The 24,205-nt window shown below is 37.9% G+C and overlaps 5 protein-coding genes across 5 annotated transcripts; all 5 read left to right on the top strand.

Annotated features, from left to right (window-relative positions):
- Positions 1-262: 262 nt before the first annotated feature.
- Positions 263-5,182, top strand: LOC106446375 (acetyl-coenzyme A synthetase, chloroplastic/glyoxysomal). The gene is made up of 19 exons (XM_013888087.3): positions 263-496; positions 749-801; positions 976-1,333; positions 1,413-1,568; positions 1,650-1,772; positions 1,851-2,019; positions 2,158-2,240; positions 2,321-2,422; positions 2,490-2,578; positions 2,674-2,764; positions 3,005-3,118; positions 3,285-3,361; positions 3,454-3,532; positions 3,613-3,681; positions 3,779-3,954; positions 4,075-4,131; positions 4,213-4,303; positions 4,606-4,704; positions 4,813-5,182. The coding sequence occupies exons 1-19, from the start codon at positions 428-430 to the stop codon at positions 4,996-4,998; spliced, it is 2,241 nt and encodes a 746-aa protein (XP_013743541.2). The 5' UTR covers positions 263-427; the 3' UTR covers positions 4,999-5,182.
- A 2,941-nt stretch (positions 5,183-8,123) lies between these two features.
- Positions 8,124-8,909, top strand: LOC125608190 (glutathione S-transferase T3-like). Its single transcript, XM_048778158.1, has one exon. The coding sequence runs from the start codon at positions 8,124-8,126 to the stop codon at positions 8,907-8,909; it is 786 nt and encodes a 261-aa protein (XP_048634115.1).
- A 992-nt stretch (positions 8,910-9,901) lies between these two features.
- LOC125608189 lies at positions 9,902-11,158 on the top strand. The gene is made up of 2 exons (XM_048778157.1): positions 9,902-10,496; positions 10,947-11,158. Exons 1-2 carry the CDS (start codon positions 9,902-9,904, stop codon positions 11,156-11,158), a joined length of 807 nt encoding a protein of 268 aa, XP_048634114.1.
- A 3,355-nt stretch (positions 11,159-14,513) lies between these two features.
- LOC106359305 lies at positions 14,514-18,448 on the top strand. The gene is made up of 7 exons (XM_048778156.1): positions 14,514-14,692; positions 15,452-16,181; positions 16,277-16,903; positions 16,995-17,129; positions 17,240-17,586; positions 17,679-17,760; positions 17,837-18,448. The coding sequence occupies exons 1-7, from the start codon at positions 14,514-14,516 to the stop codon at positions 18,446-18,448; spliced, it is 2,712 nt and encodes a 903-aa protein (XP_048634113.1).
- Positions 18,449-19,859: 1,411 nt separating this feature from the next.
- Positions 19,860-20,901, top strand: LOC106349763 (B3 domain-containing protein REM9-like). Its single transcript, XM_048778155.1, has 4 exons — positions 19,860-19,889; positions 19,991-20,383; positions 20,487-20,781; positions 20,873-20,901. Exons 1-4 carry the CDS (start codon positions 19,860-19,862, stop codon positions 20,899-20,901), a joined length of 747 nt encoding a protein of 248 aa, XP_048634112.1.
- Positions 20,902-24,205: the final 3,304 nt, after the last annotated feature.

Below are 24,205 nucleotides of genomic sequence, written 5' to 3'. Positions count from 1 at the left end.
GAACTTTCATGGGATAGATCGAAGCAAAAACATACATGTTCTAAAATGTTTTGATTTGTCAAATTGTAATAGAGTATGCAAATTGATTTTTACTATATGAATGCATGTAATTTCTGGAAACGAAAATTGTATAAATCTTAACAAGATAAGATAAACAAATGTAAATTAGATAAGATAAGAATCTAAGCTTCTCGGGGGTGGGGAGATTTTGCAATACTGATGTACAATATAAATAGGTATGGCACCCTGAACAACATAGATTTTTTTCTCAGGACATGTCACATGTGACAGCTCAGTACACAGTGGATATATAAGTAGGTGGGCACGTTACGAATTATTATTGTTAGAACAATTTAATATTTTTTTAAAAAAATTAGAAAAACAGAAGAGAGAGAAAGAGAGAATAAAATCCCGTAATAAAGCAAAAATGAAAATAGGCTGTTCTTCGTCTTCTTCTTCTCCGCTTCTCGCCGTTGTCTCCTGCTCAGGCTCATCGGTGAGTTGACTTATTTACGCTAAACATCTATTTTTAATCAATCACTCGCCCCTTCTTACAATTTTTCAAAAAATTTCCTCTCTTCGTGCTCGACCTGTAAGTCGAATCTTAGGGATCATTGGAGTTAAAGATGTGATCTTTTGTCATAATGATATGTTTTGGGTTTACGAAAGTTTCAATCTTTTCTTCTTCTGATGATCTGATTGTAATAAAAAAAGAATATTCGCCTTTGATCTGTTTTTGTTTCTTCAGGATCTGAAAACAAGCGCATCACTTGGATCTCGGATTCTTCCGGCTTCTCAAAGGTGAATGAATAATCTGATCCAATGATGACAATAATGATAGAATGATTGATGAATATGGTTATGATGATGATTGGGTTTGGGGTTTAGGCAGTTTTGATAAATAAGTCAAAAAGACATTTGTGGTTTTGTTTTAAATTTTATTCAAATGACATCTGACTTGTAAGGGTGTGGCAGATCATCTCCGTTGGACAAACTTCTCCGGTGTAAGACAATGTCATCCAATCACCTAAGGCATGTGGAGTCCATGTCCTTGCTACCCTCAGGTGCCGGCAAGATCTCTCAGTTAAACGCTGTGGTCTTAGGTGAATCCATTGCCTCTGAGGAGAATGATCTCGTCTTTCCCAGCAAGGAGTTCTCCTCCCAGGCTCTTGTCTCCTCCCCTCAGCAGTACATGGAGATGCACAAGAGGTCGATGGAGGACCCTGCAGGGTTCTGGTCTGACATTGCGTCTGAGTTTTACTGGAAGCAGAAATGGAGTGACCGAGTGGTTTCCGAGAATCTCGATGTCAGGAAGGGTCCCATTCACATTGAGGTTTGGTTTTCTCTTCTTTGTTTTTTTCTTTGTCTTGTTAAAATGTTGACATATCTGAGATTATGGATGTACCAACCAGTGGTTCAAGGGGGGAATCACCAACATCTGCTACAACTGCTTAGACAGGAATGTTGAAGCTGGTTTGGGTGATAAAACAGCTATGTTCTGGGAAGGGAATGAACGTGATGTAGATGCTTCCTTAACTTATTCTCAGTTGCTTCAACAAGTTTGCCAGGTATAGCCACTGATCCTCTAGACTCTTCTTTCTCACTAAGCTGATGGCACTTCATATACCCTTGTCGTCCTCCTACTGCAGCTTGCTAATTACTTGAAAGATGTTGGAGTGAAGAAGGGAGATGCCGTTGTAATTTACTTACCAATGTTAATGGAACTTCCTATCGCTATGCTTGCATGTGCACGCATCGGAGCTGTTCATTCGGTAAACCTATTAAATTTTTAAATGCAATATTTTACCTAATTTATCCACACAAGAACCGAATTTGATTCTACACCACAGGTCGTTTTTGCTGGATTTTCTGCTGACTCGCTTGCCCAAAGAATCATTGATTGCAAGCCAAAACTAATACTGACTTGCAATGCTGTTAAAAGAGGCCCTAAGACCATTAACCTTAAAGCTATTGTTGATGCTGCTCTTGACATTTCCTCTAAAGATGGAGTCTCTGTAGGTTAGTCCAATCTCCCTTTGGGTTTCACGTCTCTTTAACATGTATTATTAGTTCGATCTTTGAGCACGACAGAGAAAATATATGGTTTGATGGGTTCATAAGCGTGACTGTTGTGTCTCTTGTTTCTCTGCAACCCAGACGTATGCTTGACCTATGACAACTCATCAGCGACAACAAGGGAAGATACTAAATGGCAGAATGGAAGAGATGTGTGGTGGCAGGTAACTGCAATAATTGCCAAAATGCATTCGTTTCCGTTTCTCAAAATCTGCTTTTGGTTGATGGATGGTAATCTCTTTAGGATGTTGTTCCCAAATATCCAACATCGTGTGAGGTGGAATGGGTTGATGCGGAAGATCCATTATTTCTACTCTACACCAGTGGAAGCACCGGGAAGCCAAAGGTAATTTTTTGTGAATTTTGACTTTTATTGTTTTAGTTTTCTATCTTTAATATGAGTCCTTTTGAAGGGTGTCCTACACACAACTGGAGGGTATATGGTCTACACTGCTACAACATTCAAATATGCATTTGACTACAAACCAACAGATGTATACTGGTATGCAAAAGACACACTTTCATTGACTGTTCAAACTACTTAGTAAAAGATATATGCAATAGAGTGGCTAATCTCTTTTGCTTCTCTCACATTAGGTGTACAGCAGATTGTGGTTGGATCACTGGCCATAGCTATGTTACCTATGGACCGATGCTCAATGGAGCCACTGTTGTTGTCTTTGAAGGGGTAAATCCATTTGGATAAATGTAGATGTTTAGAGACTTGATATTATTTTCCATCATTTAATGTCTTGAATCAGAAATTCAATTCTAGGTTCCATTGCCATAACAATACATTCTTTTTTCTTATATAGCTATCAGCATTTAAGCTTATGAATGTGTGCCAAATGAGTTACATTTTTCATCTCTGTCATTTGGATTGAACTGATGGTTGTGATATTATCATCTGTTTTTTTTTTTGAAACAGACTCCAAACTACCCTGACTCTGGACGCTGTTGGGAAATTGTTGACAAATTCAAGGTTTCCATATTTTACACTGCTCCAACGTTGGTGAGGTCTCTCATGCGCGATGATGATAAGGTAAAGATTTATGCAATCTTTCGGTTGTGATTAAAAGTTAATCAGCATTGTATTGATGGTTCAAACGCTAAAGAAGTATTGATCTGTCTAAAGCATTTAGATTGTTTTAGATATCTAAAGCATTTATTAATTTTTTTTCGTTTCCAACTTATTTTGATTGTTATAGTTTGTGACAAATCATTCTCGCAAATCGCTACGAGTCCTTGGAAGTGTGGGTGAGCCCATCAATCCGAGTGCATGGAGGTTGGAACTCTTATTGTCTTTAAATCTTTCATTCATGCGATCAATTGAATGGGGAAGTTTATTCAATGGTTTACCAACGCTCTGTCATGTAGATGGTTCTTCAATCTAGTTGGTGATTCAAGGTGCCCCATTTCCGATACGTGGTGGCAAACTGAAACTGGTGGCTTCATGGTGGACTCTCATCTCTTTCGCTCATTATGTCTCTTGATACCTCTTGCATATTGTCTCATGTGCATCAAATTGCATGGCAGATAACCCCGTTGCCAGGTGCTTGGCCGCAGAAGCCTGGTTCAGCTACTTTCCCTTTCTTTGGTGTACAGGTCTGTGATTTATAGACTTAGTATGCTGCATTGTCCTTTAGATATTTTGTCTTTGGAGGACTTCACTCTAATCTCACTGTGTGTAACTCTGCTGCAGCCTGTCGTAGTTGATGAAAAAGGCAATGAAATCGAAGGCGAGTGCAGTGGTTATCTTTGTGTGAAAGGGTCATGGCCCGGGGCGTTTCGAACTTTGTTTGGGGATCATGAAAGATATGAAACCACATACTTCAAACCTTTTGCTGGATACTATTTTAGTGGTGATGGTTGCAGCAGGTAGGACAATCTAATCTAATTAGTTTCTTTGAAAAAACAAAAACAAATTTGCAGTTAGTGTGTTATCTTTCAACTATCACATAGATAGTGGCATGTTTACGTATTAATTTTATGTTCCAGAGACAAGGATGGTTACTACTGGCTTACAGGGAGGGTCGATGATGTTATCAACGTCAGGTAGGACATCAAATTATTAGAACGATGTCATTAAACTCTCTGAGTTTCCAAACTTAGACTTACGTTTGGATTAATGCACAGTGGCCACCGCATTGGAACTGCTGAAGTGGAATCTGCTCTGGCTTCACATCCCCAATGTGCAGAGGCAGCTGTTGTAGGTGTAGAACATGAGGTATGTAGACTAGAGTATGCATATGACACTGATAAGAATTTATACGTAATGCTACTACATCAGCCTGTTAGTCATCGAGTATATAAACAGAACAGCGTACGATGTTTAGTGTGTCTAGTAATTGGAAGTAGTTTTATTGGCCTTTTGAAAGCATGGAGAGTTTCCTGGTTCTTAAATACAGAACAGAAGGTTGCTTCTTTGTTCTTGGGTTTGATTTGGTTCTTCATTCAACATTGTTCTTCGTTTACCGTTGTGAAAATAGAAGTAGAAATCACTTTCGGTTGGCTCTGGTTTTGTATCAGGTGAAAGGTCAGGGTATCTATGCGTTTGTCACTCTTGTAGAGGGTGTTCCTTACAGCGAAGAGCTTCGGAAAAGCCTTGTACTCATGGTCCGAAACCAGGTAGTGAAAGCTTTAGAGATGCCACTTTGATATGGTGTCAATTACTAATTTTAATTTGCAAACTTTGATGATTTATGTAATGAGAGTTTTGGTGAATCAATGTTACAGATTGGGGCATTTGCAGCACCGGACAGAATACATTGGGCACCAGGGTTGCCAAAGACAAGAAGTGGAAAGATAATGAGGAGAATCCTGAGAAAGATCGCTTCAAGGCAATTAGAAGAGCTTGGAGATATTAGCACACTCGCAGATCCTAGTGTTGTTGATCAGCTTATTGCACTTGCCGATGTGTGAATCATCTCCTTTTCTCTCTCCGTGAATGTAACCATTAAACATGTGCAGTGAGTTTTCTACATCTATTTTTATTACAGAGGGGATGTTGAAGAAAAAATAACTGAGACAAGATTCAGGTTTTTTGTGAAGAATAAAGCGAGCAGACAATTTCGTTGTGTTTTTGAATAAATGAATTTTTATGTAATGAATTTGGCTTAAGGATTATTTGATTAGGTATCATGTTATAAACAATATTCCCTAAGTTATCATTCTAAAATATTATCTATTAGCTATTTAAAAAAAAAATTAAACATTTAAAATCACATTACAATATAAATAACACTTTTAGAGCCTTGCCATATTATAATGAATATAGTGTACCATTTAAAATTAAATGATAAAATTTTATTAGTAGATAAAAATAAGATTCTAAAATAATCAAGTAGATTATTTTCAAATTATTATTTTTATTTCCTAAAAGTGTTATTTATATTGTAATGTGATTTTAAATGTTTAATTATTATTATTTTTAAATAGCTAATAGATAATATGGTTACTTATGATCAGTTTCGCCATATTACATTTGTTTTTGTTTCTTCGTACCATAAAAGAACAATTAAACCATCATTTTACCTTATTTATTATTATTATTATTATTATTATTATTATTATTATTATTATTATTATTATTTACCAGTCTTTTTGAATATAAAAGTATGTTTTACCAAAACATAGATATATAAAAATATGTTTTACCAAAACATAGATGATACAACTATACTATACTATGTAAGCATCTTTCAGTCATTCATATATGAAAACATGGAATTCTGCATATATTTTCTTATAAATAAGTGGGTTTAAATTGTCGTAATTTAGATATAATCCCTGTTCGAAAATATGCTAGACGTAACGCGTGCGTTCGAGCAGGGCCTAGTGCCGAATCAATTAATCGGAGATTATACGGGAATTAATCGGGGAGTAATTTAATGTACTTATATGCGTTTTTATCGGTTTATATATTAAATATGTGAATTATTGACAATATTGGCGCATGGTGTAGTGGTCAGCGACCTTTGTTAAGTGTCACCCATCGCAGGTTTGAAACCCCTAGTGCGTTTTTGATCTATTTAATCAGTTTTTAGGTTATATGAAATTGAAATTACAGAAATAACCTTATCTTCTTCCTCACATCTGCGATTTTCAGAACAAGTTAGAGCAAGTCCATTGAAGGTTCATAGGCGGGTCATGGGCTGAGAGTCATAGGATTTTTAATCCAAAAGAAAATAAAAAATGGATCTTTATCGCTGAACCGGGCCGTTGGAGAGAGCCCGCATGAAACGAGTTCAAGCCACGTGGAGAAGAGTTATTGGCTGGTGAGACGCGCGTTGTCGACGGGGAATGAAGAAGAAACGCGTGAATCTCCTCATTTCCTCCTCTCTCCAAAAAAGCTAGGGTTTGCGACTCGAGAGGCGATTCTTGTAGCGACGCCGACGATTCTTGTAGCGACGCCGATCCAGAGCACAATTGTCCATCAAATCGACGACGTAGTGAAATCTCATCGAGCTGAGGTCCGTTTTCGAGTTGGTGGCTTCGTCTCATTGTATCGATTTAGGGTTTTCTTGTTTAGGGTTCAATAGAGTCTGCGATGTGAAATCTATTTGGGGGTTTCTTTGTTAGGGTTTTCTTTCTTAGGGTTCAATAGAGTCTGCGATCTGAAATCGATTTGGGGGTTTCTTTGTTAGGGTTTTCTTTCTTAGGGTTCAATACAGTCTGCAATAATAAATCGATTTGGGGGTTTCTTTGTTAGGGTTTTCTTTCTTAGGGTTCAATACAGTCTGCGATCTGAAATCGTTTTGGGGGTTTCTTTGTTAGGGTAGTAAAGCGTCATTCTGGTTTGATATAGGGGTCGTTTGTATGTCAATTGAAATAGAGATTTGTGTTTATCTTAGTTAACTGTTTCTCTTCCTCTTGCAGATGGATCCCGCAGAAGAAAGACGACATTCAAAGAAGCAAAAGGATCACTGCGACATGTTAGGGTTTGTCGCGGATTCACAGTACGGGGTTCCAAGAAAGTGTGCTTGCGGCGGGAGAATCATTGACGAGGTTCGGGGGAAGGAAGACTACGACAGTCTTCCTGGAAAGTGTTTCTTCACATGCGTAAACTATGAGGTCAGTGTCAATCTGCAATCATGTTCTTATAATTTATGTAACTTGAACTCTCTCTAATATTTATTTTCTGTTGTGAATAAGGATGATGGGTTGCATTACCGTCATCCTTGGGTGGTTGCTGTCCAGGAGGAGATCAAAACGCTGAGCACGCGTCTGGATGAGGCAGAGGAGGTTATGAAGGGGGTGTGGAAACTCAATAAACGGATTGAGGACCTGGAGGTAAGTGTATTTCCTTTCTGTAGTTATTTGTTACATTATACTTGTTGAGTCAATAAGTTAAAACACAGCATCATTGTTGTTTCCATGTCCAGGAACAGGTTTCAACCCTGTCTGAGCAGGTTGATTATCTCACTGTCGAGGTGGGTACCCTGGAGAAGGTCTGTTTCGACTGATAATCAGAGGTACGTATGAATATTTGCGTGAATTAATAAGTACAACTAGTTAAATGTTTGCGTGAATTAATAAGTAGAACTTGCTAAATGTTTGCGTGAATTAATAAGTAGAACTAGTTAGATGTTTGCGTGAAATAATAAGTAGAACTAGCTAAATGTTTGCGTGAATTAATAAGTAGAACTAGTTAAATATTTTTTGGTTCCTCTGATTGTAACTAGTAGTCTGAGTTGGTTGGTTCTTCTGAATGTATGAATTTTTTCGTTCCACTAAACTGAACTGAACTAGTAGTCTGAGTTGGTTGATTACTCTGATTGTATTAATAAGTTACAACGAAAAGTACAGTGTAATTAACTCTGTGTTGGTTGGTTGGTTGCTCTAATTGTGTTGAGTAGTTGATTGTATTAAGTGGTTGATTTGATGTGTAATGACTGCTCTCTGTGAAGTAGTTGTTCTATAGTGGCTTTTATATTGAATGTTTTGCAGCTAGAGTTTAATTTTTCTCTCTTGTGGTCGCTTAAACTAGTTTAAATAGAGTAGCCAAACCCCATTAACTTATTACATCAACCTAAACCATAACAAAAATGGATCCCTTTACCATAAACTCTCCCGGGTTTACTTCGCTCTTAGCTTCGCAGAGCAGTCCAGCAATGGACTGCGACTTTGCTGAGGCAGTAGGCAACTCTCCCGGGATAGTGAAACCGGTCCTAAAGAGAAAGTGGTCAACAAAAGAAGACCTAGTGCTCATCAGTGGGTGGCTGAACACGAGCAAGGATGCTATTGTCAGTAACGAGCAGAAAGGAGGATCCTTTTGGAAGAGAATTGAGCTCTACTTCAATTCAAGCGCTCAGCTTACTGGCTCAGTTGCTAGAGAGTGGAGTCAGTGTAAGCAGAGGTGGGGAAGGGTGAACGAGCAGGTGTGCAAGTTTGTGGGGAGTTATGAGGCGGCTTTGAAGGAGCAATCTAGTGGTCAAAATGAGAATGATGTCATGAAGGCTGCCCATGACATCTTCTTTAATGATTACCATGCGAAGTTCACCATGGAACACTGTTGGAGGGAACTGAGATATGATCAGAAATGGAAGTCATACTCCAAGTCCAGAGATGGCGGGAAGGAGAAAAGGAAGGAGAATGAAGAGGTGATGCCTGAGGAGGAGGTTAGACCGGCGGGTGTAAAGGCTGCGAAAGCAAGCAAGCGCAAGCGGCACGGGAATGAAGCTGCTTTCGATCAAATAGAGAGCATCCTGGCTGCGAGAAAGAAAATATCCCAGCAGAAACTCCTTGATCGTCTCCTTGCCAAAAATGACACTGATCTATCTCCAAACGAAATCAGTCTCAAAAACAAACTCGTTTCTGAACTGCTAGATTGAATTGGTTAACTACTGTTTTTTTCATTTCCTAACTTTGTTGCTTAGTAGAATCTCTGTTTTTTCATTATTTACTTGCCTCAATATGTTTAGTTATTAAGTTTGTAACTTGGTAGAATCTTTGTTTCTTATTATTAACTTGCGTGAAGAGAAAGAGTTTTAAACTTTGTAGTTTGGTTTTTGTTTTGCAGGTCACGGGATTGTCATCATGTCTGGATCAGGGGTTGCTATGTCTGATGTTGCTTGGCTGTTGTTGCTTTTTCTCTACGGATGCAGTGTACTATTTTGTTAGTTTGTACACTGCTACTATGTTCTGAATTCACGGGTTGTACTTTGTTTCTACACTACTTTCATGTCACGGGTTATGTAACAAACAAGCATATATTAATATGCTCTCTTCATGTATGTTTCTAAATGAGAACTCAACTTCTTCTCATTGTTTCTCTGTATCATCATATATATTTCATTACTAACCAAAAACACAACTTCTGTTTCGCACTTGATCTATTACAAACTAAGCACACAAGAGCATTTGAACATTTCCTCTTGTATTTCATTTCCAAAGAGTAATCGGGTATATTTCAATTTTGTTTCGCACTTGTATTTCACCATCCGTATCATATTTATTACATAATTTACTCTTTCACAAGAGCATTTCACTTTTGTTTTGATATATATGATTTAGAGTTTTGTATAATTTGATAATTATCACAAGCACACACAAACCAACGTCTGATATATATGATCTAGAGTTTTGTATAATTTGATAAAATTTTAGTTTGGATATTTTGATTTTAAAATTGTAAAATTTTATATGAACTAGAGTTTGGTATTGTTTAAAACTTACTTAATTATATAATTGATAATTTCGCTACACACAGTTTATTTTAACATTTTAAAAATGTTAGTTTGGATTAATTCATTTTTTTATTTTATACTAGGCAGATAATAAAATTGATAATTTTATTATTTGTTTTTTTTTAAATAAGGGAAAAATGTCAAGCTCCTCAAATGATGAAGTATATGAAGTATTTGAAGAAATGGTCGACGAACAAATTGATGATTTCATCGACTCCGTTATTGCCAACGACCCGAAGAGACGAGTGTATATCGAAAGAGATCGGGAACAAGGACACAATCAACTATGGCACGACTATTTTAGTGAAAATCCAACATACCCACCAGAAATGTTTAGGCGGCGTTTTCGAATGAACAAACCTTTGTTCCTTCGCATTGTCGAACGCCTAAATAATGAAGTTCCATACTTTCAGCAACGAAGAAATGGTCACGGAAGGTGCGGCCTATCTGCACTTCAAAAATGCACTTCAGCAATACGAATGTTGGCATATGGCAAAGCCGGAGATGCGAATGACGAATATCTCCGACTTGCGGCAAGCACTGCACTTTTATGTTTGGAAAATTTCACGGATGCGATAATACTATTGTTTGGAGGTGAGTATCTAAGAAGACCTACACCAGAAGATCTTCAAAGACTACTTGACGCTGGAGAGGCACGCGGGTTTCCGGGTATGATAGGCAGCATCGATTGTATGCATTGGGAGTGGAAAAACTGCCCAACGGCTTGGAAAGGTCAGTACACACGTGGTTCAGGAAAGCCGGCAAATGTCTTAGAAGCTGTGGCATCACAAGATCTTTGGATATGGCACTCATTTTTCGGATTACCAGGTACCCTCAACGATATCAATGTTCTTGATCGGTCACCAGTTTTTGATGACATTTTACAAGGTCGAGCACCTAAAGTTAAGTTCAAGGTCAACAACCACACTTATCGTATGGCCTACTATCTTACCGACTGAATTTATCCTAATTGGGCAACATTTATCCAATCCATCAAACTCCCTCAAGGTCCTAAAGCAGAGTTATTTGCTGAACGTCAAGAATCCACCAGAAAAGATGTCGAACGGGCTTTTGGAGTATTGCAATCGAGGTTTGCAATTGTTAAAAACCCAGCTCTACTATGGGACAAGGAGAAGATATGAAAGATAATGAGAACTTGTGTCATATTGCACAATATGATAGTGGAGGACGAACGACACGGATACATTCAAATTGATACATCTGAGTTCGAGTCAGGAGAGTCTAGTCGAAGTTCAAAGGTGAAAAGTAGAGAAAGTGTCAATGTCCCTATGCTTACCATTCGCAATCAAATTCGGGATCCACATTTACATGAGCGTTTGAAAGCTGATTTAGTTGAAAATGTTTGGGAAAAATATGGTAATCATGATGAATAATCTTTGTATGTTCATGAATTCTCAATGTATTGAATAAAAACTTTTAAGAAATATTATAAATTTTTTATGAATTGAATAAAACCTAACTTTATTCCATTATATTGAATATTCACTTTTCAAAATTTAAAAACCAAATTTATTTCCATTATATTGAATACAATTCTCATTATATTAAATATTCACTTTTCAAAAAAAAAATTAACTTTTTTTGTCAAATAAAAAATATTATTTTATTCTTATAAACCCACTCTCAAGTTCATTGATGGAGAAGCAGCATTGATCCGGGTTCATCACTATTCAGGCCCCACCATTAAATTAATATACAATACTTATGAACCCCAAGAGGGGGTTCATTGATGTACATGCTCTTACAGCCGCCTCTCTTTTTTTTTTTGCGATTTCTATTGTTTTTCTTACTAATCTTATATGTTTTAATCAATATATAACTAATTTGCTAAAGAATAATCAATCTTGGATTCCAAATCGACAGTTTTGATGAGTTCTAAAACTTTTTCGATTAAATAAGCGCCTATGGTCAAATCGCCACGGTTGGAGGCCGCACCACGTTTTTCCGGCGACTTTTCGGCCGCCTCAGTCGCGTTTTCGAACAGGGGATATAATAGAAAAAAACTATAAATTAATATAATTATTTGGGACGAGTTGTTTGTTGATACTAGGCCGAACTCGGTATTTGATGGGCCTTGATGACAGATGTAATCCCTCTCTAAGACTAACGCAAAGACTGGTTCCAACCTACGCCTTCTCATTTCGAGAATGCTCCCAAACTAAACCCAACGTAATATACTAACTAATAAATGATTTCATAAACTGATTAATATTGACCACTTCAAATTTGAGTAATATAATGGTTTTTTGACGTAAAAAAAAAAAATCCTTTTTGGGTATTGATTGAAATTTTTATTTTTGGAAGACGTATTGATTGTAACTAAATGTGTAAATTGTAATGTGTGTATAACTGTATATTGTATGATTATTCAAAACACTTGTATTCTACAATCACTATATGATTTTATTGTTTTTTTTTGATCGGATATATGATTTTATTGTTATCCCTTCTATTATGGCTCTCTCCGACCATCAAATTAACTTTTCTAATTAAAAAACTAACAAGAAATGAAACTTGAAGAAACGAAAAACAAAGGACTGAGTTTGTTATTAATTTTGTTTAGAAACTTATACATAATTTTCTTATGAAATAATACTAATGCATAGCGGATAATTAAGCTTTACATGTGTCTCATTGTGGCACTGGTGTAAATTACTTGATTCGGAGAACAACTGGATTTCCCATGAGTACCCTCGATTCCAAATTTCCAAGCAGTCTCTCACTCGAATCCATAGCCTAACATGTTTTTATCTTGGGATCGTCACGCATTACGGAGTCAGCTAGCTCCATTACTCGAGTACATGAATGTGAATAAATATGTTATTTGGAATCATCCCCATTATGGGCGATTATACTCATCATAAACGGGATCCAAGACACCTCAATCACGCCTCCATAAGAATATAAGACCAACGTTTATAATGTAATCCTTCTATGTTTTAGGCAACTGTTTTCTTTTATGGTCCTTAAGTTTTTGCACTTTCGGCCAGTTAACATTGATTATATTATGGGTATAATGAGAATACGCATGAGAGATTGCTAAGCCTAAGCTAATGCGGGAAGCATGCAAGCCGCCAACCTAACACGTAAAGTGTATCTAAAGTTTTTTTTTTTAAGTGTATCTAAAGTTATTGTCTACTTTCTTAACATACTTTATAACAGTTTGATATTGGGTATATATGTTTTAATCAAGTTACCAAATAATAGAAATCATATCTTCTATACATGAATATCAAATTAGTTATCATTTTGTGGTAACCAAAAAGAAACTTAAATGAAACAAAGAGTATATGTTAGTGCAAAGATGACACCACAATATAGTAATGCAGAAGATAAATCAAGAGACAAAATAGATACAACTAACCAACTATGCTTTATTAGAAATCGCCTAAACAATCTATTACAAGACTTGCTTATCAGCTTTTACACGTCAGTGTTAACACCCTAACACACGTTACTGACAGATTCCTAATCTACCCAAACATGTTTCTTTCCCGTCAGTACTTCAGCATCTGCTTCAACACGACCCAAGAACACCCCTAAGGGATTTTCACCCTTCCTCTATAATAATAGCCAGTGTCTTATGGAATACAGACGACTCCATAACTCTTTTATAGTGATCTCCACGTTCCTGAAACCCTAGTCTCCAAGGCAACATGAATATGGACAACTTCCATATCAATAAGTACACTTTCCTTTTCTTGAAATGTATTTATTCCTCAAGGCATAAATTTGCTCCCCAAATTTATCTCTTGCCTTTTCTCCACAGTATAAACTTGCTCCTCAAGTTTATCCTACGCCAGCTCAGCATCTTGCGTCCACATGGTCTACCACTCTGCATGCCTCCTGGTTCACTCTCTGACGCACACTGTCTCAGAAACTACTTCAACGACTACGTCAAGACATAAACCCTCAGTTTATCCTTCTCCATCTCAGCATCTCTTGCATCCACATGGTAACCCACCACTCCGCATGCCTTATGTAGTAACGACTAATACCTCCAACATCAGTGACTTTGTCGCCTAGTTAGTCACGGAAGACCATTGACATCTACGAGCTCCACTTGCATTTTCAGTATACAGACAGTTGAGCAACTAATTAATCATCCGTAACGCGATACTAGCAAGGAGAAATCGAAAGAAATTTCGTATCCTCATGTTGGTATGCTATCTAGCTTGAAAATAATTCGTATCAAATATATAAAAGTAAAAAAAATTATGCATGTAGATAAATTGACTGCGAAAGCTCGTCTAACGTTCCCCAACCAAGTTGGCAAGTTCCATAGCTTTGAGTCCCCTATCTCGAGCATGATATAGACTTTGTATCTTAAACTATGAATCTGATACAGAAAAATCTCATGGAGACGAAAATACAATCATTCAACTTCGATCATAAGAAATCACTGCCGCTGGCAACGTCATTCGACATTTAGTCAACCCATTGATATATATAGAAAAGATACCTTTATGTATAAACGAAACTTTTTTATTATCTTTGTTCTCGCATTCTTGCTTATTAGCCAAATATTGATTTATCAATTTCCATTTTGATTCTTATTTTATTTTTGATTTTCTTGTCATCTGCACAATCGCCAAGACGTTAAACCTCACATGGGCTATGGCTAACATGGGTCTTTATATAACAAAGTCTAAACATTACATTTTACTTATTATCAAATCACAATCATCAAGATTTTCATCCTCTCTTCAATCACATCTTCATTCATCCATGGCTTCTTCTTCTTCTTCTTCGTCGTCTTCAATTGATTTTTCAACTGCCATTCTAATAAGGGTTGATCAATCGGGTAAAGGAGATTTCAATAAGATTCAAGAAGCAATTGAATCCATCCCTCCCAATCTTAACAACTCTCAACTTTATTTCATTTGGGTTAAGCCTGGAGTTTACAGGTATACGATCACAACAGTTTCCTTATATATTATATGATTACATACATATATAGAGACAATTGGGAAAAAAATCTAAGTATATTTAAAAATTAAGAAAATAGATATATTCTGTTAGGTTTATAGTTGAAGATAAAGTTTAAGACGTTAAGATTCACGAATTTTGGTTTAGGAATTGTTTTTAGAGGTTCAGATTTTATACCGTATAGGAATAGTTTTTAGAGCAATTGCACTCTATATACACGTTTGGAACATTATTTGCAACTATGGGCATGTGCACGACGTCGCTATTTACTGTTTCATTAATGACGCTCTTATCCCTATCTCGTTACAACACTAGTCTATACCTTAGATTATAGGTCCTAGACATCTAGACTGAGCTAGACTTGCAATAATACCTATCTATACCACTGTTTATCTCACGCGTCTGGAAATGTCGAAAGAAGCAAAGAATCGTTTGTCTACATTATTAGAGCAACTCTATTCAGTCTTTTTTTTCTTAACCTACTTTTCTTATCCTACTTTTCGATAAGCTCGAGAGAACCATTTGAGATCAGGCGGAGTTGGAGAAGAGTCGATGGTTTCGTCGCGACTTGTTGATTTACCCGATTCACCGGAAGGACCGACGATGAAGCCGGTTCCGGAGATGATGTTTGCGGCCGGCGAAGAACCAGTCGGGGTTCGCGTCCTTACTTACCAATCATCTGGAGCGATAAAAAGAATCTTAAATGCGTTGGGAGATGAATAAATTGATGTTATCAGGGATTCAGCTTTTGGCAAAATCGTCGATATTGCTGCGAAACCGGTATTTTCCGGTCGCTTTGCTCGTTATATAATGTCTAGACAGTTGAAAACGAAGAAGAAGCACGAGGCGTGGTTCCGCTTTGCTGGAAAACCGATTCGGTTTTCGTTACGGGAATTTGCGATTGTCACCGGATTGCCATGCGGGCCGTTTCCACGGAGATCAAAGATGAAGTTAAAAGAATCCATAGCGGAGAAACCCTACTGGCCGGTGCTATTTGGTAAGAGTGAAGTTGTAACGGTGGCTTCTGTGATCAAGATGCTTCGGAGGAGGACGGTAACTGATACGAAAATCCGTATCAAATATGCTTGCCTGGCGATTCTGTCCTCCGTTCTTCTTCCAACAAGCTTGAAGATGAAGATTTGTAGAGAGCATGCAGAAGCAATCGAAGATCTTGGAGAATTTTTTGCATATCCGTGGGGAAGACTTGCGTTTGACTTGCTTATGGTTAGTATACGAGAGCGGGACGTGGTGGCCTTGTCCCAGAGCAACATCGCACTTAAAGGATTTGTACTTGCTTTACAACTGGTCATGGTTGAAGCTGTCCCTGCTCTTACTGAAGTTGTTCTGGAAAGCTGTTCCTCTTCGGAAGCTGATAGTGAAGATGATGTTTTTAATCCCAGTGATAGATTTGGGAAGAAACAAACTCTTAATACTGCACATGCACGTTTTGTAGACAAGACAGACAATGTAAGTTAGTTTCGTTTGTTGCCATATCTGTTATTGTTGTGATGTTTTGTTCTCTTTGCAAATATACCATGTAACTTATTGTGGTATGTATTTAGGTTATGGTGCGCAGTTTATTATTGGAAGACCCTGAACGTCCAATCGACCAAGCGACTCTAGTTTGGTCTGACGAAGAGCATGATGAAACCGTTGAAAACATGATTGATCTTATCAATGTGAATTATCAATTCAGTACTTCTCATTTTGTTGGCGGAGTTAGCAGAAGTGAAGTTGATCGTCTGCGAGAAGCTTCCTCAGTATCTTCAAAGTCGAAGAAACCTAAGAAACCCGTTTCAGTTACTCAATCCAATGATGCTGGTTATATCGCAGATCTCGTCATAGAACGATTGAAGCCGCAGCTCCAAAATTTCAATAACAAGATCGAACAGTTCTCTACAAGGGTCGACTTAATCGAGGGTAAAGTAATTGGAAATGTCAATTGTGTGTTGTCGAAATTCAAAGACGAGATAGGCAGATCCGTAGAGGCAATGGTTCCAGATTTGTGCAAAAACTATGCCGAAGTTCGTGGAGTCCCAGCAGCTCCCACTGTTGTTACAGGGAATGGACAGGATATATCTGCCCACCCAGACAAGCACGTTTTAGATGGTAATGCGAACACTATCATCAACATCATTCAGAACATAAGTGAGTACTCTACACCGCCTTCTTCGCCGCAAAATATTCAGGTACAAGAACATGTAAAAAGTAGGTAATAGTTTAATATTTTGGTTATGCTTGAATTTTGGTCGTTGATTGGTTCTCTCTAATGATTTATAGGTCGGTAATAAAACTCCATCTATCGAAGGTGTTGCAAAACCCGGATTTGCTACTCCTGATCCAGCTACGGATTGCGGTGCTATGTCAGCCCATAGTGAGAACCATAGTAGGCACACTGACAACATCATTCCTTTGGTATGATTATTATGTTTTGTAAAGGATACCCAACGTTTTAATAGCTTAATTTACTTGTGCGTTAAGGCAGTGGAACGTCTTTTTAAATTACCTCGTTGTTGTATATTAAGGAGGATGTCAATACGGTTCCGCCTCACTTCATCGAGACACCTTCTTTCTCCCTAGGACTTACACAAGAGGAACATATCCGATCTGCAGAACCTCTAACACGCCAAAAAGTAGCCGATCTGACAACTCTGTCTGATATCAACGTTGGTGATAACATAGCGTACCCTCAATCTTTGCGTAAAAGCAAGCGTCAGAAGACTTTGCCTCCAGCCCTTCTACATGATTACTTATGTGGTCCTCATATCGACTCTCGATTGCATCATCCACGGGAGTCGGTGTTTGTATGCTACGAGAGAAGGGAGATAGAGAGGAAAATCAACGTTCTTTCAAGGAAACTTTCCGTAAATGTGTTAGTGCTCTTATTCCTACAATGGTTTATTTTGAATACCAAATAGCCGTTTGTGTAGACAGTTTTAATCTAGGGTGGTTCTGTTGTGTTAGTGTTATCAACGTTGGTGGATTAGTGGTTTCCTCAAAAGAAATGCTTCTTATGGCGGAGAGATCACGACTATACCCTGGAAAGGTTAGCAATGAAACGTCATGTATAAGTTTAATGTAATCTGCTTGTAACGTACTTTTTTCAACTCTATTTGAATCAGGTTGTTGATATACTGATTCGTCTTGTGCGATGTGTGGTATCACTGCCGACATCTTTGGAAAGGAGTTATTATTTTCTGGATACCAGATTTGGTACTTCAATTATCAGGAACTACCAAAAGTTTTCGAAAACTAAGAAAAAGGAGTCCTTTAAGTTTTCCAAAGGAGTTTTGGACTTTTTTGGTGAAAGAGATGCCTCACCGCGGTTGGGTATACGTTACTACTTTCCACTGAATTTAGGGAAAAAGCATTGGATTGGAGTATGCTTTGACACATCTAGGGGTAAACTCTATGTTCTTGACTGCAATGTGGCTTTATTCAATGAAACATCGATGGGTAGATTTCTTTATCCATTCCTCCAGATGTTGCCATATCTGGCAAGACAATTTGGTAAAGAAATGGGAACGCAATGTGTTACGCCTTATAAGTTTGATAGAACAAAGTCAGTTTTCCAAAGTGATAATCCCGCAGACGCTGGCTTGATCGCGGTGTTGTTAATGGTTAGACATGCTGTATATGGTTTCGAGGCGTGTAGGAATTTATCTCCGGAAACGGTTGCTGATGAAGGAAAGAGTGCTGCTATAATGGCTTTGGAGTCGACAGAGAAGCTGTAGTGTTATATACGTGTATGAATTATTTTCTTGTCCTGCTTGATTAAGAAAAACATTAGATCTCCATTATGTTCAACTGACTATGTATGTGTTGGTTGTTTTATACTGTTATTTGAGACTCCTGTCGTGATTGAGAGGTGACTGTTTCAATTTTTTAGATATGTTTTTATGCTAATGATTTCAGTAATCGGTTATTGTGTAGATTTTTTTCCCGCTGTAGATGGATTTTTTCCCATCGATGGGGTAATGCTTTGCATGGGTTACATGGGTTGTGTAAGTTTAGTATTTAGGATTTAGGTTTAGTGTTCATTGGGTTTAGGGTTTACTTTTGTTTTTTAGATTTACTGTGTTTTGGTTTGGGATTTAGGATTTATGTTATTATTTTTGGAGTTTAGGTTTTTAGGTTCAAGGTTTTGTTTTGGTGGGTTTAGGTATAATGTTTAGGGTTTATTGTTGTTTGGGTTTAGGATTTCGCTTTATTAGTGTTTTGGTGTAGAATTTTGGTTTAATACTGTTTGGTTCGGTTTAGTGTTGTTTGGGTTAGGATTTGGGTTTCGTGTTGTTTAGGTATAGGATATCGGTTAACTAGTGTTTTATACGGTTAGTTATATGGTTTATTTTTGGGTTTGTTCACCACAAATTAATTCAGGTTACTATCAAAAAACCTTAGAAATCATTTCTCCATTTTCGCCCCTTATATGTGCTTCGTTATGAAAATAGTTTTGTTTGCTATAACCGGATATACAAATGCAAAATTAGAAGTGTAGTGAATACTGGATTTATGACAAAACCTTACCTACTATTAGAGCACCAATATATAAATAACAAAAGGCCTAATTAATGAAGAAACGAAGTCGATTGTCCTAAGCTAAGAAGGTTCGGTATTGTGTCCTTAGTGCCAGCTGTCTGCCTGCGATTCGTCGATAGAATTGGAGTAGGGCTTTTGCGTTTTGCCTCTTCTTTCTTTTGCATGTTCTCCCGAGTCTGTCTCTCTCGACGGCGATCGCACACATCTTCAGCTACGGTCCCCGAATCATCCCGATTACTACGCGGCTCGGCAATTTCGACGGCGAAAGGCTCTGTCGACCCTGCTCTGTTAACTCACCGAAAGCGGCGGCGCCTATTTCAATCGAAATGGTATTTCAATCTCAATCCCTAGTTTTGACATTTTGTGGTTCTTGTTGTGGCTTTAACTCCTCTGCTAGTGGGTCTAGTTCATTTTTCTTGTGATGAAATGAATGGCGTTTGCGATTGGTGTTTGAGTGTCTGAGTGATTTATCAAGTTTTAGTTGGTGTGGAGAGTGTCTGAGTGTCTGAGTTTTTGCAGGTCGTATTCTAGTTATGTTGGTCTAAGTGATTGATCAAGTTTTGATTATATTCACTTCAGTTAGTAACTAAGTAGTGGCTCGTAGTAATGACCAAAGCGTCAACTCGTTGGTTCTTGGTTAGATTTCTAGTCGGAATGATTCCGGTTTGGACTGAACCGGGACATGTCTTTCTCATCTTTCTTGTTTCTTACATGTAATTGGAACTCGATTGTTGCAGATGGAAACTCCCCGAGAACCTCATTTCTTCAAGCCTCTTCTTCCTGGTTTTCAAAGTGGCGTGACAATACCACTTGATTTCTACTCAAAACACATACAAGGGGCTGAGATCAATAAACCATGGAAGCTAAGATCGGACGCTTCGGATCAAATTTGGGAGGTGATCCGAGAAGGCAGGACACTCACCAAAGGTTGGAAAGAGTACACCGAAGCACATGATCTTCGAATCGGTGACATTGTCATCTTCAAACACGAAGGAGACATGGTCTTTCATGTGACTCCTTTTGGTCCTAGCTGTTGTGAGATTCAGTATACACATCCTCACATCGTTAAGGAAGAAGCCGACGCGGATGATGCTCCTACTTTCTCATACGACTACTGCTTCTTGGCTGAGGTTACTGCAACAAATCAAAAGGACGACAAAATAGTGAGTAAAATTTAGTTATTTATTTGTTTCTAGTACTGCTTCTTGGCTGATGTTATGTATGTGTTTGTAGTTTCTTCCTGTGGAAGCTATGAGGTGTGGTGATTTGAACCAACAATGCAAAGATGTCAAACTTGTCAACAAGGAGGGAAACTCATGGACTGCGCGCTTCGGATTTAGCGAATCAGACGGCGCATATTACATCAGCAGAGGGTGGAGAAAGTTCTGTCATGATAACAGATGCACCAACGGAGCTTTGTTGGTGTTCAACGTGGTTGGAGACGGGACGACAACTCCATTACTGTGTGTATGTCCGGAAAGGAAGGAGTGTACTGATCTACTGATCAACCACTTCAGCAGAATCGATGGTAAGTGTTCTCATTTGACTTCTTTGTGTTGTCTATAACTTCAATGTTACTACTTTGCTTCTGCTTTAACTTGTGTTCTCTTCTTCTGCAGGTAGCATTGCTTCTACCTCACGAAATTAGATGGCTCTTTTGCGGTCTTTCCTCTCTATCATCTTAACTCTTCTCTTTTTGTTTCATTAGCAACTTATGAACTTATGTATTTCGGTTTGTAAAACTTGAATGGTTTTTCTATGTGAACTTTTATGCTAAATAAATCTGTTTTTCTTATTAGTTATCCAAATTTAAACTACTTATATGATTTTTTTGCATATTTTATAATTTTCCTTATTTAAAATTAAATAATTAACCTAAGTACCAGCCTAAAGTCCTACCAATAATCACAAATTTCATAAAAGTCCCACAAGAAAGTCATAACCTACAAATATTAATAAAAACATCTTAGGACTTGCATAAATGTCCCAGGGATGTGGTTGCTCTTAGATGTTATTAAACAATACATTGTTATTTATCTTACAATCTCGGGCATTACAATATTCCTGCCTCATACATATCATGGGAAGTATATTACAAAGTCGTTGTTATTCTATAACTTATTTTCCCATTTATCCCCCATTCATTCAAACACCTTCATCATCCGAGATATACTATTTTTAACTTATAAATTTTTTTATATATTGCAACCTTGCATGTTGCTCGGTTGTGTCCGGATTTCTTGCATCGACCACATAGATGTCTCTTTCTTGGTGTTTTCATCTGCAGGTAAAAAAAAAATTATGATGCTTATCGCAAAAAAGAGTTATTAGGTAGTATATAACCTACCCTTATTTCACCAGTAGACAAGATCCGGTTTTTACGAGGTCTTCCTGGTGGTCTTCGAGTTGCAGGAGGGAATATTGTCACATTTCCACACTGCTCTTCCACGTTTAATTCAATATCTCCAGCCGCATCACAAATGGGGTATACAGCTTCTGCATATGCTGACTGAAGCTTCTCCAAATTGTAGAACTCAGATACAAGAGATTCGACACTGATTTTTTCCTTTATAGCAGCTGCTATGGCATGTGAGCATGGAATCTTGAGCGACTGGAATGCAAAACAACTACACGAATTTGTTGAGAGGTTAACGTGGAATGAGATTCCATTCTTGTCTTTCACATCAAACTCTAATGCGGTGATCCGGCTAACAAAAAATCCCCCGCTCTGCTCGAAGTTTCCTTCAAGTATCTGTAGAACCCGTGGGGTCAAACGGCCACTTCCTTTGCTGATAACGTTGCGACGGTCCGCAAACCATGTCATCAATTTTGAACGAATATATTCTATCATAGACAACACAGGGTACTCCCTTGCCTCGCGAAGTACAGCATTCCATGACTCAGCCACATTGCTTGTCATAATGTTGTAGCGATTTCCTTGAAAATGAGATCTAGCCCAATGCTCAAAACCGATACTTATCAGGTAGTCAGCGCATGAGGGATTAATGGTCTTTATTTCATTGAAAGCGCTGTAGAATTCTGCAAGACGAAATGCCCTAGCTGCCTTCCCTACTAGGAACCCAAGATGTTTATTTTTGAAATATGTGCGGATGTTACGTTTCAGGTGCAAGATGCATGCACAATGTTTAGCAGTCGGGTATACCTGGTCATATCGAAATAGTTAGCATATATATATTTTCTTAATAATATTTGTTCAGTAGAAGTAAGTTGGATCTGCTAGGTAAGTACCTTTGCAATTCCATAGTAAATAGAAGAGTGTCTATCCGAAATGAAGACAAGAGTTTCAGAGTTAGGGACAAATTGTAGAAGCATTGTGAAGAACCACTCCCAAGCTTTGTCGTTTTCACTGTCTACAATACCAATTGCCAAGGGAAACACTTGGTAGTTACCATCCTGTGCTGAAGCTGTTAGTAAGCAACCGGCAAATTTACCCCTTAAGTGTGCTCCATCTACAATGATGACATTGCGCATGTGTTTAAACCCACTAATAGATGCGCCAAATGCGAGGAACATGTATTTGAATCTATCGCCAATGGTTGGATCGTTTTCAGTATGAATATCTGCAAGTGTGCCTGGATTTGCAAGAACAAGTCTATTTAAATAATCAGGAAGCAAATTATAAGAACTCCCTGAAGATCCTTTTGCATTTTCTTTAGCAACCTCCCTTGATCTCCATGCCTTCCAATAAGAAATTCTCACATTGTGATCACCCAGCATAACTTGAACTATCTCATTTGGACGTGGGCCCATTCCATTTCCAACGAACCTTGCTCTCATCAATTCTCCTATCACACCATGTGTAGCCTGCTCTTCGTATCCTGGAGAAATTACAACGATTTAGTTGGAAATAGTAACTTTTTACATATAACTTTCTGACAAGGCTCATCATAATCTTGTATTTTCAAAAATCAAGCACTATTGGATTATAACTGGTTTTATATCTATATTGTGTTGTCTCATGTATAACTCTTATGCGTACGTAAGTTCATTTTTGTTAAATTAATCTATGGTAGTTATTAAAAATTACCAGCTCTTTCATCTATTGAACATGTATGTTGTAGTTGAACACGCCGAATTTCAAATTTTTCCACATTCTTCAACTTAATGGCATGAACTCGCCACATGCACTTTAAACTGACACAACAAAGCACCATCCTGTTGGGCGAGGAACGAGTGTGTCTGAATCTGAATTTGTTTCGCAAAGCATAAAGTGCCATATGGTGTTTGAAATCGTCCCTACTGCTAAATACCCTTCCTTGATAAAGATGATCATATCCGATTGTTTGGTTTCCTACAAATTTGTTGATATTTAGTAAACAGACAGTTGGATACTTAAAACATATTTTACATTGATATTGATATTTCACATTACAAAAGGTCGTTACACTTAGCCGTTTCACCATTTTTTGCATCATTGGTTCACAAAGAGAAAACGTTACACCCCGTACGGTATTTTACACAAAAAGACAACATGCAGCTTATTGATAGTTATTATTTAAAAGTCGGGACCCAACCCACCGCTAACATCCTCGGCATCGGAAGAGGAATCAACGTCGTTCACCGAATCAACAGGAGCAATGTCACTAGCGCTACCAACTCCAAGGCTGAGATCGAGACAAGGTTCATTGATGCGAGTGTTAGAGATATCGGTCGCAATAGCTTCGACGTCAGCAGCCGGTGGAGGGGTAACCATGTAACTCTCGGCTGGGGTACCTCCTGGTTCAACGAGACAAAACATTTAGTCAGCTCTTAGGGTTTAAGCTAATATTACAGATTACTTGTAATACAAGAAAATAAAAAACTCACCGTTTCCAACATTTGGACGGTTGTTGGTGGCGTCCGGTATGATAGGAGCCAATGGTGAGGTTGGAGACAGAGTTATGATGTTCTCATTCTCGTTTATTCCATCGGAGGATCCGGTGTATGATTCA

Source organism: Brassica napus, chromosome A4, assembly GCF_020379485.1.
Source record: "Brassica napus cultivar Da-Ae chromosome A4, Da-Ae, whole genome shotgun sequence".
NCBI classification, from domain to species: domain Eukaryota; kingdom Viridiplantae; phylum Streptophyta; class Magnoliopsida; order Brassicales; family Brassicaceae; genus Brassica; species Brassica napus.
This window is presented reverse-complemented; position numbering and strand designations above follow the sequence as displayed.